This window comes from Staurois parvus, unplaced genomic scaffold (assembly GCF_062004578.1).
Source record: "Staurois parvus isolate SC_StPar_1 unplaced genomic scaffold, SC_StPar_1.0 ptg000686l, whole genome shotgun sequence".
Lineage (NCBI taxonomy): Eukaryota > Metazoa > Chordata > Amphibia > Anura > Ranidae > Staurois > Staurois parvus.
The window spans coordinates 2,964,599-2,978,149 of record NW_028318482.1 but is presented as its reverse complement, the minus strand read 5'-3'; the positions used below and the strand labels follow the sequence as shown (position 1 = coordinate 2,978,149).

At 41.6% G+C, this 13,551-nt stretch overlaps 1 protein-coding gene across 6 annotated transcripts in view; it reads right to left on the bottom strand.

Moving 5' to 3' along the window:
• The window catches only part of LOC149447453 (myosin-binding protein C, fast-type-like), a 209,830-nt gene that overhangs the window by 79,036 nt on the left and 117,243 nt on the right, over window positions 1–13,551 (bottom strand). For all 6 annotated transcript variants that reach the window (XM_089652564.1, XM_089652563.1, XM_089652561.1 and 3 more), the window contains 3 exons: window positions 9,567–9,673; window positions 7,096–7,125; window positions 799–938 (listed from right to left, as the gene is read on the bottom strand). In XM_089652564.1, the coding sequence (XP_089508690.1) occupies window positions 799–938; window positions 7,096–7,125; window positions 9,567–9,673 (277 nt within the window). The remainder of the gene's footprint in view (window positions 1–798; window positions 939–7,095; window positions 7,126–9,566; window positions 9,674–13,551) is intronic.

Sequence of the window (13,551 nt, the reverse complement as noted above, 5' to 3'; positions counted from 1 at the left end):
GCATGGAATGCAAGCAATCTACACCTGTGCTCCTCACCCGCACCTAAACAGCAGAACCTCCTTTACTGGGGCTAAACACCTACTTTGCATAGGTTTCAAGGAATTTTGCCTGACAATTGTCTACACCTGGGAGGAAAAAGTGCAACTGTAAGCTTCTGTCCAAGACTTGGCCCAATTTACCTGCCTGCTGTGGCAACATTTTTGATTCTTCCCTAATGGTTGTAGTACTTTCACACAGTGCTCTGCTGATGACAGTTTGTTTCTGACAATACTGCTTTAGACAGTTTCAGATACAATTAAGGGAGTAATCCTCAAGACAACATTATTCTGCTACATGTACTCCCAAAGACATTGCACAGTTTTGCACTATTATGGACTTTGAATGGTGTAATTGTATTAGATGACACTACTTATATTTATATATTTATTTGTGTATTTATGATTAGGCAGCGCTTAACTACCCCTATTGTTTAGTTTGGTGAGGGACAGTACCCTTTGAAGTAGCAGCAGCCTTCTTTTCCTGATTTACTAAAAATATTTTTGTTTTTGTTTTGGATTTCATTTGCTTCGGATTCAAGTTATGATAGCTTGTAGGGTTAAACATTGAGGTTTATCTATTTTGTTTGTGGCACATAGTCACCATGTAAAAAGGAATTTATCACTTACCTAAGTACAGATTAAAAAGGTTATTTTGACCAAACAGGAAATTATTTGTTTTAAACAATAAGTAGAACATCTGAGCTTTTCTTGCTATGAAAGCTAGAAAAGGTTTTGAAAACAATAACAAAAAAAGCTCACAATGTTTTCTTTAAACCATGCCACAGTTGGCGCAGGCTCTCCAGTGATAGGGACATCGAATCGTAGTTTGTTTCCAGCCACAACAATGATGGTGTTGACAGGTGTTCCACCAGAGCAATCAAGATGGATTTTAGGTGGCTCTGCAGTAAGAACATAGATAACACTATCAAGAAACTGTAGATTAAAGGTGAACTCCAGGCAGATATACAATATACAATAAATACATCTCTGTATCCATTAAAGTGATTCTAAAGGCTTTTTTTTTAAAATACCAAACATGCCTATACTTACCTGCTGTGTGCAGTGGTTTTGCACAGGGCAGCTAAGATCCTTCTCTTCTCGGGTCCTCCTGGCCCCTCCCTCCTGTTGGGTGCCCCCACAGCAAACAGATTGCTATGGGGCACCAGAGCATGCACACTTCCCCAGCCACTGCTCCGTGTGTCCATTCACACACAGAGTCATGGCTCGGCTCCACCCCTGACTAAATGTATTTTAAGATTTTAAACAGTGTAATTACCTCTTGCAATCCTCTGTACAGCAGAACTCACATTGGGTGAGTAAGACGCAGCACAAGGAGTCAATTAGTTGTGGTGCAGTGCAAAAAGCATGCTGACAGAAGGAGAGAGCAGTGTCACAGAGATGAGCTCATTAGTCTGCTGCTTCTCCTTTCACTGTCCAGTCACAGGCTGGGGGAGGGGAAGAGAATTACTGAATTATAACAGGAAAATAAGCTCTCCGCCTGTGCCAGAGGGGTCTATGTTGTATGACAAAGCTATGTAAATCTCTGGAATAAAATAATAAAAATGCAAATCATTTGACAGGTAAAAGAGCTACAGCATTTTATCTGTGTAATCAGAACTGAGTGATTGGAGCTTTAGAGTCTCCAAGTAAAAGTTGAAGCTACACAATTCAACTGCCAATACATTTGTAATTTTGTCCAGCCAGTTTGTGACACTCAAACGTCTTCCATTCGGGACTAGGGAAGAGCCAAACATACCATGGCTCAGATCAGCGAACATCATCAAAGTTCAGATCCTCAGTCTGAACCCCATTTAAATGAATTAGAGCTGAACTTCATTTAATGGCCATTTTCTAGGTTAATAGTGAAGGGACTGTCACACAAAGGGTATGGGGTGCTGGGCAGTCCAAAGCAATTTTTTTCATTTATGTTTAATGGCGAGATGGTCTTTTAGATGGCTTAACCACTTGCCTACCAGGCACTTATACCCCCTTCCTTACCAGGCCAATTTTCAGCTTTCAGCGCTGCCGCACTTTGATTGACAATTGCGCGGTCATGCAACATTGTACCCATATGAAATTTTGATCATTTTTTTCTCACAAATAGAGCTTTCTTTTGGTGGTATTTAATCGCCACTGGGCGCTTTACTTTTTGCGCTATAAATTAAAAAAAGTGCAAAAAATTTGAGAAAAAAAAAAAAAGTTTATTTGTTTATTTTATAAAATTTTTCAAACAGGTATTTTTTCTCCTTCACTGATTTGCGTTGATGAGGCGGCACTGATGGGCACTGATAGGCGGCACTGATGGGCACTGATAGGCAGCACTAAAGGGCACTGATAGGCAGTACTAATGAGGTGGCACGGATAGGCGGCACTGATAGACAGCACTAATTAGGGGTCACGGATAGGCGGCACTGATATGCAGCACTGATAGGCGGCACTGATAGGTGACACTGATGATGGGTACTGATAGACGGCACTGACTGGCATCACTTCTGGGCACTGACTGGCGGCACTGACTGGCACAACCCCTGGGCACTGACTGGTGGCACTGACTGGCAGCACTGCTGGGCTGCACTGGTGGGTGGCACTGGTGGACAGCACTGGTGGGTGGGCACAGGTGGGTGGCACTGGTGGGCACAGGTGGGTGGCACTGGTGGGCACAGGTGGGTGGGCACAGGTGGGTGGCACTGCTGGGCACATGTAGGTGGCACTTCTGGGCACAGGTAGGTGGCACTGCAGAGTGGCACAGGTGGGTGCACTGCTGGGCACAGGTGGGGGCACTGCTGGGCACAGGTGGGGGCACTGCTGGGAATGGGTGGGCGGGGCTAGTGGGCGCACTGCTGATCGGAACTTGCGGGGGTCACTGCTGGGCACCGATCATCAGGGCACTGATCATCAGTGCCCTGATGATCGGTGCCGATCCCCGCTCTGACAACTGCCGGTTCTCGGCAGTACTTTCCTCACGATCTGACAGTGTGAGGAAAGTGCAGCCGAGAACCGGCACTTGCATTTTCCTGTGATCAGCGTGTCATTGGACACCGCTGATCACGTGGTAAAAGGCCGGTGGGATCGGCCTTTCACCACATCACGTGATCAGCTGTGTCCGTAGGACACAGCGATCACGGAGATCGCCGGGTGCGTGCCCCCTGGGGCGCGCAGGAGAGCGCGTTCTGGGAGGACGTCATATGACGTCCACTCAGAACTGGCCGGCCGCGGTGAAGCCGTCTTTCGGCTATGCGCGGTCGGCAAGTGGTTAATGGGCAACATTGAAAATCTAAAAAAAAACCAAATAAGCGTTTGTCTATATGTACGGTCTGAACTTTAATAAAAATCAATTGAAAAGAAAATCTGAAAAAACTTCAAATTACATTACATGCACATGAACTTTAATGGCATCCTAGTCTTGGTTCGTAGGGTTTGATATTGACTTGCCCCCCCCCCCCCCTCTTTGCAGCTATAACAGCTATATACGGCTGCCAGACTCATTCACCTTTCCAACTGCTCTGTCTCCGCCACCCCCCTCTGCCAATCCCTCCACTGGCTTCCGATTGCGCAACGGATCAAATTCAAAATCCTAACGCTGACGTACAAAGCTGTCCACCATACTGCCCCGAACTACATCACTGACCTAATATCCAAGTACCGCCCAGCACACACACTCCGCTCCTCACAAGACCTCCTTCTCTCTAGTTCCCTGGTCTCCTCCTCCCATGCCCGCCTCCAGGACTTCTCCAGGGTGTCACCCATCCTCTGGAACTCTCTGCCCCAACCCATCAGATTATCACCTACTCTCCTCTCCTTTAGGCGCACCCTGAAAACCCATCTCTTCAGGGAAGCCTACCCCACCCCTTGCTAACTTGCCGACCTCCTCCACTCTTCCTACCACTCCATCCCCCACAGCTATCTCCTCCTGTGCCACCATCCCCTCCCTCCTAGATTGTAAGCTCGAAAGAGCAGGACCCTCGAACCCCTCATGTATCACATTGTATTGGTATTGTTCTGTCACATGTTCTGTCCCCCTTTGTAATGTACAGCGCTGAGTGAACTATTGGCGCTTTATAAATACTGTATAATAATAATAATAATAATAACTCTTCTGAGAAGGCTGTCCACAAGGTTTAGGAGTGTGTCTATGGGAATGTTTGACCGTTCTTCCAGAAGTGCATTTGTGAGGTCAGGCATTGATGTCGGACGAGAAGGCCTGGCTTGCAGTCTCTGCTCTAATTCATCCCAAAGGTGTTCTGTCGGGTTGAGGTCAGGACTTTGTGCAGGCCAGTCAAGTTACCTCAAACTTGCTCATCCATGTCTTTATGGACTTTGCTTTGTGCACTGGTGCACAGTCATGTTGGAACAGGAAGGGGCCATCTCCAAACTATTCCCACAAAGTTGGGAGCATGAAATTGTCCAAAATGTCTTGGTATGCTGACGCCTTAAGAGTTCCCTTTACTGAAACTAAGGGCCAAGCCAACCCCTGCTTGTGTGACAATATTGTCATTATTCCAAAACCTGTTTTTGGTAGTAGTTGGAAAGAAGGATTATTTCATGCAAGCCCATCCCCTGCCAGCAGCTGAAGAGTGGGACCCTTGCCCACTAATGGAAGCAGTGGTCTCATTGCAGGGCCCTACACACCCCCTGTTGAGTCAGACCTATAGCTTTGCAATTACCAAATGCTGATTGGAGATCTCTGGCTTATTGATATTACTGATGATCGGCCCTGGAAGCAATCAGTTTGTGTCCAGGGCTGATCATTCACAGATAATCACTACAAGTCCAATTACAGTGGGGATCAAAAGTTTGGGCACCCCAGCTAAAAAATTGTATTAATGTGCATAAAGAAGCCAAGGAAAGATGGAAAATCTCCAAAAGGCATCAAATTACAGATTAGACATTCTTATAATATGTCAACAAAAGTTAGATTTTATTTCCATCATTAACACTTTCAAAATAACAGAAAACAAAAAAATGGCGTCTGCAAAAGTTTGGGCACCCTGCAGAATTTATAGCATGCACTGCCCCCTTTGCAAAGCTGAGACCTGCCAGTGTCATGGATTGTTCTCAATCATCGTCTGGGAAGACCAGGTTATGTCAATCTCAAAGGTTTTAAATGCCCAGACTCATCTGATCTTGCCCCAACAATCAGCACCATGGGTTCTTCTAAGCAGTTGTCTAGAAAACTGAAACTGAAAATAGTTGACGCTCACAAAGCTGGAGAAGGCTATAAGAAGATAGCAAAGCGTTTTCAGATGTCAATATCCCCTGTTCGGAATGTAATTAAGAATTGGCAGTCATCAGGAACAGTGGAAGTTAAAGCAACATCTGGAAGACCAAGAAAAATATCAGACAGAACAGCTCGCAGGATTGTGAGAAAAACAATTCAAAACCCACGTTTGACTGCACGATCCCTCCAGAAAGATCTGGCAGACACTGGAGTTGTGGTACACTATTCCACTATAAAGAGATACTTGTACAAATATGGTCTTCATGGAAGAGTCATCAGAAGAAAACCTTTTCTACGTCCTCACCACAAAAATCATCGTTTGAACTTTGCAAATGAACATATAGACAAGCCTGATGCATTTTGGAAACAAGTTCTGTGGACCGATGAGGTTAAAATTTAACATTTTGGCCGGAATGAGCAAAGGTACGTTTGGAGAAGAAGGGGCACAGAATTTAATGAAAAGAACCTCTGTCCAACTGTTAGGCATGGGGTTGGATCAATCATGCTTTGGGGTTGTGTTGCAGCCAGTGGCACAGGGAACATCTCACGAGTAGAAGGAAAAATGGATTCAATAAAATTTCAGCAAATTTTGGGTGGTAACTTGATGCCATCTGTGAAAAAGCTGACGTTAAAGAGAGGATGGCTTCTACAAATGGATAATGATCCTAAACACACCTCGAAATCCACGGGGGATTACATCAAGAGGCGTAAACTGAAGGTTTTGCTATGGCCTTCACAATCTCCTGACCTCAACATAATTGAAAATCTATGGATAGACCTTAAAAGAGCAGTGCGTGACAGACAGCCCAGAAATCTCAAAGAACTGGAAGACTTTTGTAAGGAAGAATGGGCAAAGATACCTCAAACAAGAACTGAAAGACTCTTGGCTGGCTACAAAAAGCGTTTACAAGCTGTGATACTTGCCAAAGGGGGCAGTACAAGATATTAACTCTGCAGGGTGCCCAAACTTTTGCAGACGCCATTTTTTTGTTTTCTGTTATTTTGAAAGTGTAAATGATGGAAATAAAATCTAACTTTTGTTGACATATTATAAGAATGTCTAATCTGTAATTTGATGCCTTTTGGAGATTTTTCCATCTTTCCTTGGCTTCTTTATGCACATTAATACAAATTTTTAGCTGGGGTGCCCAAACTTTCGATCCCCACTGTACATGCAAACAGCACCAAATAACTGTAGTTGCTGTCAGCCTATCAATTGCTTTGGGGCTTCTTGTCTGCAGCTGTTTGCAGAAACCCCAAAGAAAATCCTAGTCGGCCCCTAAACAAACATGCAAATGAAACCTTAGGGCCTGTGTATAAGGGTGTGGAACGTAATAGGATAATCCTCTGCATTGGGTAAAAATGCTGTTTGATCCTGACTTCTCTGATCCTACCCTTCTTTCAGTACCCCCTCTTATCTCCTGATAAGACATATCGTGTGGAGACTCTGCACATGCTCAGTTTGGTGTGTATTGCTAGAGAGGTTTTTTTTCTTTCTTAGGAGAGTGTATGTGATCAGCACAGGACCAATCAGCACTGTCCAGATAGAGGTCAAGGGTTCTGCATCCTCCTGGAGCAGAAAGAAAACTCCTCATACAAGCTTTAACCAGTGCTTGGCTAGACACAGAAGTCACAAGATTGCTCTAACTGCTGAATAGAAAAGGTATTTAGCAGTTTATATTTACTAAAACAATTACATTTCCATGTAGTGTGTACTGTGGGAGACCAGAGAGAGTGAATGCAGGGTCCTGGGTTTAGTAGCACTTTAAATGCTAGCATAATACACCTGAAAGCACACTGCATTTGCCCATTAATACAAACCTTTATACAGAACTCACCTTCAAGAGGGACATATTCAATCTTGACCTCTTTAAAAAAAAAGCAGAAAAAACAGTGTGTCATTTAAGGAACTTCTTTCTTTTCATTTTAATAGTAAATACATCTATACCATGCACATTAAACTAATTGGTAATTTAACTGGTCAGAATACCATACAATATATGTTGCTAATACAGATGTGTTAAAAATCTAAGTTCATCTTTAAGTCCCCGGTCACACTGGAGCAGATTGTCATATGATTTGATTGTTTCAAATCGCATGCCAAGCTGCACCCTATTGTCCGCAATGGAAGCGGTAAAATCGATTTTGAGTTCATGCACTACTTTTTGCAAGTTCAGGTGCGACTTGCATACACATCTGTGCATGAAGTCACACAAATGTCTTCCAAGTTGCACCTGAAGTCATACTGACATCTGACTTTGAAATCGTGCAAATTCAAGTGAAGTCGCACGATTTGAAAGTCCGATTTGGTGTGACCGAACACTAAAAAATAAATAATAAATACACATATGCTTTCAAGAAAAAAAAATGCATTTATTATGTGGATTACAGATGCAATGTCAGGCTCCTGCAGACACTTCCTTCAGCTCTGTGCCCATAACTTAATACAGGCTTTCAGTTAGGAAGCTGGAGGAAGTATCAGTGGAGTATATGAGACTGCTGGTTTCCACAGTCATAGTCCATTGAGAACTACAAGTCCATCTGTGATAGTCGGGACTTGTATTTTATTAATTCACAGATGTCTGTGAATGAATGAACCAGTTGTGCGAGTACAGCCCTGCCCATCCAAAATGATTTTAAATGTTACAGTGAGCACACAGGAGAGAAGGTTTTGTGGGTGCTTAGGAAAATGTTACATGGTACACCCAAAATACTGACATAACATGTTCCTGAAGGTGAACATCCCCTTTAAAGGGTAACTCCGCTTTTGTCAGATTTCAGGCATCCCCTGCAACAAAAATGTAATTTTTGGTATGATACACTCAATATGAAATTATGTCTACGGGGATGCAGACCCTGCAATTTTCCTCATTAGAGCCCCGCAGGTGCAGCAGCTGATTGATGGGGAGAATGTTTTTTTCTCAACAAAAGTGGAGTTATTCTTTAAGGAAAAATCCAAATGTGTTTGAGATATATTTTCCCATTGACCATAGTAATACACAATTTCAAGCAGTGTTTCAGATTATACTATTTTTGAATTCTAAACTATACAGTAAAACCAATCATTCATGTAAACAAAACTAAAATAGCATTGAAGCTATTGTCAGCTTTGCCAATAGAAACCAAATAGATTACAGATGTCAATTTTCTAGAAAATGAAAGAGTTCATCCTTTCCAAAAAATGAAAAGGTGAACTAACATCCTTCATCCTCCCCAGCCCCCTGGTTCCCTCTGTACTTACCACAATAGGTGAGTGCCCATGCAGCCATTGCCCTGGTCTGGAGATATGAAATCACCACTTTTCTTCCCCTTCTTTCTGTAGGGCTTCTGGGATGGATCAGAGCATTCTCTTTGATAGCGCTGACCAATCAGAATTGCTCATATCCATCCCAGGAAGAAGGGGGAAAGAAAAGAAAGGGGGAAACAGCGTGCATTTCAGATCATCACACTGGATGTGTGAACACTGACAGCTCATCACACACAAAGGTAAGTATAGGGGACACAAGGTGGGTGGGAAGGCTGTAGGGTGTTAGTTCACTTTTTCATTTTTTCCATAAAGGTGACCTTACACTTTAAATTATAGTGCATTTATAACCAAAATGTTTTTATTTAGTTTGGGATAGATCAGAAAAAGTTTAAAACCCATGACAGTTTTATTTTTTTTCTGTCCCAGAGACATAACAGGAAATATCTATATGTAGGGAAAATTCCGCACTGTGACAACTGTCAGCAGGGTATGTATCACTATTGGAAAATCCCCAGCTGACAGCTGAAAGTGTTGGGTGCAGATAAATCATTGGTTGTTAGGATGCTGGAAGTGCCAACCCCTAACAAGTAGGAGGAAGTTGTCACAATTAACACTGCTAAGAACACCACTGTTAAATGTGTTGCTTCACTCTGCATATGGGGGTCCCTTAGTGATCTGTAAATCTTAGAATTATCTGAGCATTATCTGAAATGTTAAAGAACTTGTACTCAAATAATAAAAACTAATATCTAGGCTTTTGCGTGTAGATCATCTCCCATTTTCCTAATCTTACAGTGATCACATGATCATAATTTATTAATCATTCTCTTATAGATAATTCCTAAATTGACATATTTTACAAATAGTGGACAGTGCCTAAAACTGTGATGTTTTATTGAATTTTAAAATAGAGTATTTTAAAAAAAAAATTTTTTTAAATACTTGTATTGTTGCTAATTAGTATATTAATTTATAATATATAGAGTGTATATATGTCCATTGCACAAAAATAAATAAATTATATATGTATATACATATACATATGCTCAAGGGCTACATTACCAAGAAAGTTGAGTTTGGCAGACAGAGACAAGGCATATCCATCAGGGACAAATGTGTAGTCTGCTTCATCATCTGGTCTAACATCATCGATTATTAACTTGTGGATTCTGAATCAATATAAGATATTATATTAGTGTTCAATAGTAAATTATTTCTTCTTTATTTTTCAAAATTCTTAGTATATATACTAAGATTGATAGATTATCCAGACCATCCAGAACAATAATCTAGGCACCCAGAACTCTAGTTCTACCACAATTCTTATGGAAGGTATATCATTCAAAATCAAAATCAGTGATCCTATTAAGGTAATTACAGAATAGAAAATATATTTAAGAAAAGAGACTACAATGGAAATTTTGTAAATAAAAGAGAGTCTGTCACTTTAAATGGTCAGGGCAAAGTGATAGGTTCCTTTAAAAAAAACAACCCTCACCCCTTTGTTTGTCTGTCAGAGCCCTAGGAAATACCTGGTACCTGGAATTCCCTTCCTCCCACAATGTAGTGCTTAAGCCCAAGTGTCTATCACACAAGGTATGAAATAGAGTGACAAAAAGCTTACACCGGGATCAGATTTAAGAGAAATGTGGGGATTACCTTTTTTTTTTAATCATACTTCCTTAGGTGGATGCAGCATTGGTACCCCGCCGGCTCTAAGCGTGAGAACTCAGCGATCACATGACCACATGATCGCTGAGTTCTCACAGCCGCTCTTAGCAGAGAGCTGTGACTGTCAGTCGCTGCTGTCTACTCTGCCCCCCCCCTGCGCTCACTGAAGTGCTGGCTATAGAAGGGGTGGGAGTGGCTGGCTTAGGCTCCCAGCGGCTCACTGAGAGGCTGAGCCAGGTGCCGCTCCAGACTCTGGGATGGATCCCAACTTTAAAGTTGGGATCTTTCCCCAGCCTGAACCAGCTGTTTTCTGATTCGCTGACTTTGAACAGGCATATACATAGGGATGTTGGAACTTGTGATCTGCATATTTGTTCTGGAACAGTGGGTGACAGTTCAGCAATGGCAGCCACTGTATCCTGTAAGTTCAGTTTACTTTTAATTTGTTTTTTTCAGAAGTTAGTTTCTGGCTATGTTTTTTTCTATTTCAGATTCTTCCATTTGTTAAATACGAATATATTTTGTGAGGTCTACATAGAACCACATGTTATGGATATTATGAACATTTTATACAAGCAAACTAATTACCGTACACCTTTTCCAGCGGACCATTCCTTTCATCACTTCAAAAGAAATTATTACCAACATTTACTGTTTTGTTGAAGTGTAACTCTCATAGAAGCATTGTGTGCCGAGGAAGGCCACTCTACACAGAATGACTGACAATACTCTGTAACCCCTCCCCCCAGAGATACTCCCCATTATCCACTAATTCATTATATCAAACTTGAAAAAGTACATTTAATTGGCTAACTTTCTAGATAACTTTAAAAAATCTATTTTTAAATTTTCCAAACTGCACTAAAAATAGTAGGCAATAGCAATAAGGATACCTTCCTGTCCTACACTTATGAGTTTCCCAGAAACAGTATAGTTCTTAAAGTAGAACTCCATCCAAAACAAAAAAGAAATGTCTGAAGTTTTTCTTAAAAAATAATTGAAAATTGCCAGTATTTAGCGAAGTACAACTACAGGTATCCCTCCCTTAACGACCTACCTGTTTAACAAATTTTCGCACTTACAGCAGTTTTTTTTCAGCTCGGACTTACGACCTACCCTCGGACTTATGATCTGATTCAATTTCCTTTCCTTGGCCTTGCGACCCGCTGTTCGGACTTGCAACCCTGCTGGGGGACTTATGATGAAGAAACTGAGTGGAAGTGCGGCCTATGGTAGATATTCTTGTGAAGCAACAATGAGGCCTATGGTGGCTTGTTTGTGACCTAGGGTGTCTTTTCCGGCCTATGGTGGCTTCTGTGCAGTCTATGGTGGCTTCTTTAGTGACTTTTTCTATTCCACAAATTCCACAGATTTCTCGGTGAGTACTGTAATGTCTTTAGTATGTACTGTACTGTTTGAACAGTACTGTACAGTGTGTGCATGATGTTGCCTGTCATTCTTAGCCACCCTAGGCATTGCTGTTTTTCTGATGTTCAGCCCAGATGGTTCCATACTTGCCAACTGTCTCTGATTTCCAGGGACAGTTCCACTTTTTATTCATCTGTCCCTGGCAGGCTATGTGTCCCTGAAACTGCTTGAAACTGTCACCTCTACCCAGCCATGCTATGTTAGAGTACAGTATGCAAGTCCATTCATAAATAATTCAGGTAGTGTGACAATGTACAGTACAGTAACATGTACTTTTTTTCTTGAACAGTTTAGTAGTGTTGTGAGATCTGGGTACCTTATTCTATATGTACTTTATTATGTACCCCTTAGCACGAGATGTCATCCAAACACAAAAGTGGGAATTCTGCAGGAGAAAGCAGCAAGAAAAAAGGAAGTCTAATGATCTCGAACTAAAAATGAAGATCATAAATGACTATGAAGGTGGTAAAAAAGTTAAAGCCATAGCAGAGGACTTAAATCTGGCACATTCAACCATTTCAACAATCCTGAAGGATAAAGACAAAGTTAAAGAGGCAGTGAAAATATGTACAGGTTTTAAAACCATAATAACTAGGCAGCGGAAAGGCCTCATTCATGAAATGGAAAAATTATTGGCAATGTAGTTTGATCACCAGATACAAAAAAAGAATGCCAATGAGTTTTGCAATCATTCAAATGAAGGCACTCAGTATTTTCCAGACTCTGAAGGCAGGTGAAGGTGAAGCATCAATGAAAAACTTTACAGCAAGTCATGGATGGTTTCTGCGGTTTTGTTACAGGTTCAAGCTGCATAATCGGAGTGTCTGGCGGTGAGCTGGCAAGTGCAGATGTAGAAGCAGCACAACTTTTTCTTTACCAATTTGATAAAACCATAGAGGAAGGCGGCTACTGTCCAGAAAAAATCTTCAATGTGGATGAAACCGGCCTTTTTTGAAAGAAAATGCTTGAAAGGTCCTACATACGCAAAGAAGCTAAAACAATGCTTAAGGCTTTAAGGCTTTTAAGGATAGAGTCACATTGTTGTTGGGAGGAAAAGTTAGTGGGTTCAAATTAAAGCCTTTCCTCATCTATCGCTCTGAGAACCCTCGTGCAATAAAGCATATTAGTAAGCACACGCTGCCCGTTTACTATAGAGCTGCCATCAGCTAATACTGGAATCTTCTACTCTTCCAACCAGTCCATCCCCCACAGTTACTACCTTTTGTACCACTAGCCCCTCCCTCCTAGATTGTAAGCTCCCAGGAACAGGCCCTCCTATCCCTCTTGTATTGAACTGTATTGTTGCTGTATTGTCTGCCTTTACGCACCATTTGTGCACAACTGTTTCCAAAGCAGCAAAAAAATTGGTTGTGCATAATACGGAAGCATTTGACAAAAATGAATATGTGAATCTCATAAACGGAACAACTATAGAGATTGCTAATGTGCTTAATTTGGAGGTTGATGTGCAAGATATTGAAGACTTAGTGGAATATACTGAGGAGGAGCTGAGCGCAAAATATTTAATAGAGTTGAAAGGACAGGAACACTTAGAAGAAGACAGAATTGATGAAGTACCAAAGAGGTTCATTGCAAAGGGATTAGCAGGTGTGTTCTCAAAAGTCAGTGCAGCTATGTTAGCACTAGAGGCTATGGATCCAGATGTTGAAGGGTTCACAAAAGTTGAACGGCAAATGAGTGAACTTTTACAATGCTATCATGAAATTTATGAAGAAAAAAAAAACAAAACAGAGCACAATAACGGGATTCTTCTCACAAGCTACACCCAGTACCTCTACTTCTATTTCGTCATCTTCGTTACCCCGGCCTTCTACATCTCCTAATCATATGTCCACTGATGACATTGATGAGGACTTTGAAGGATTTGATGACTTAAATGTTATCTTCAATGTCTTTTGTTTTTTTTTTTCCATTCTGTACATCTTGT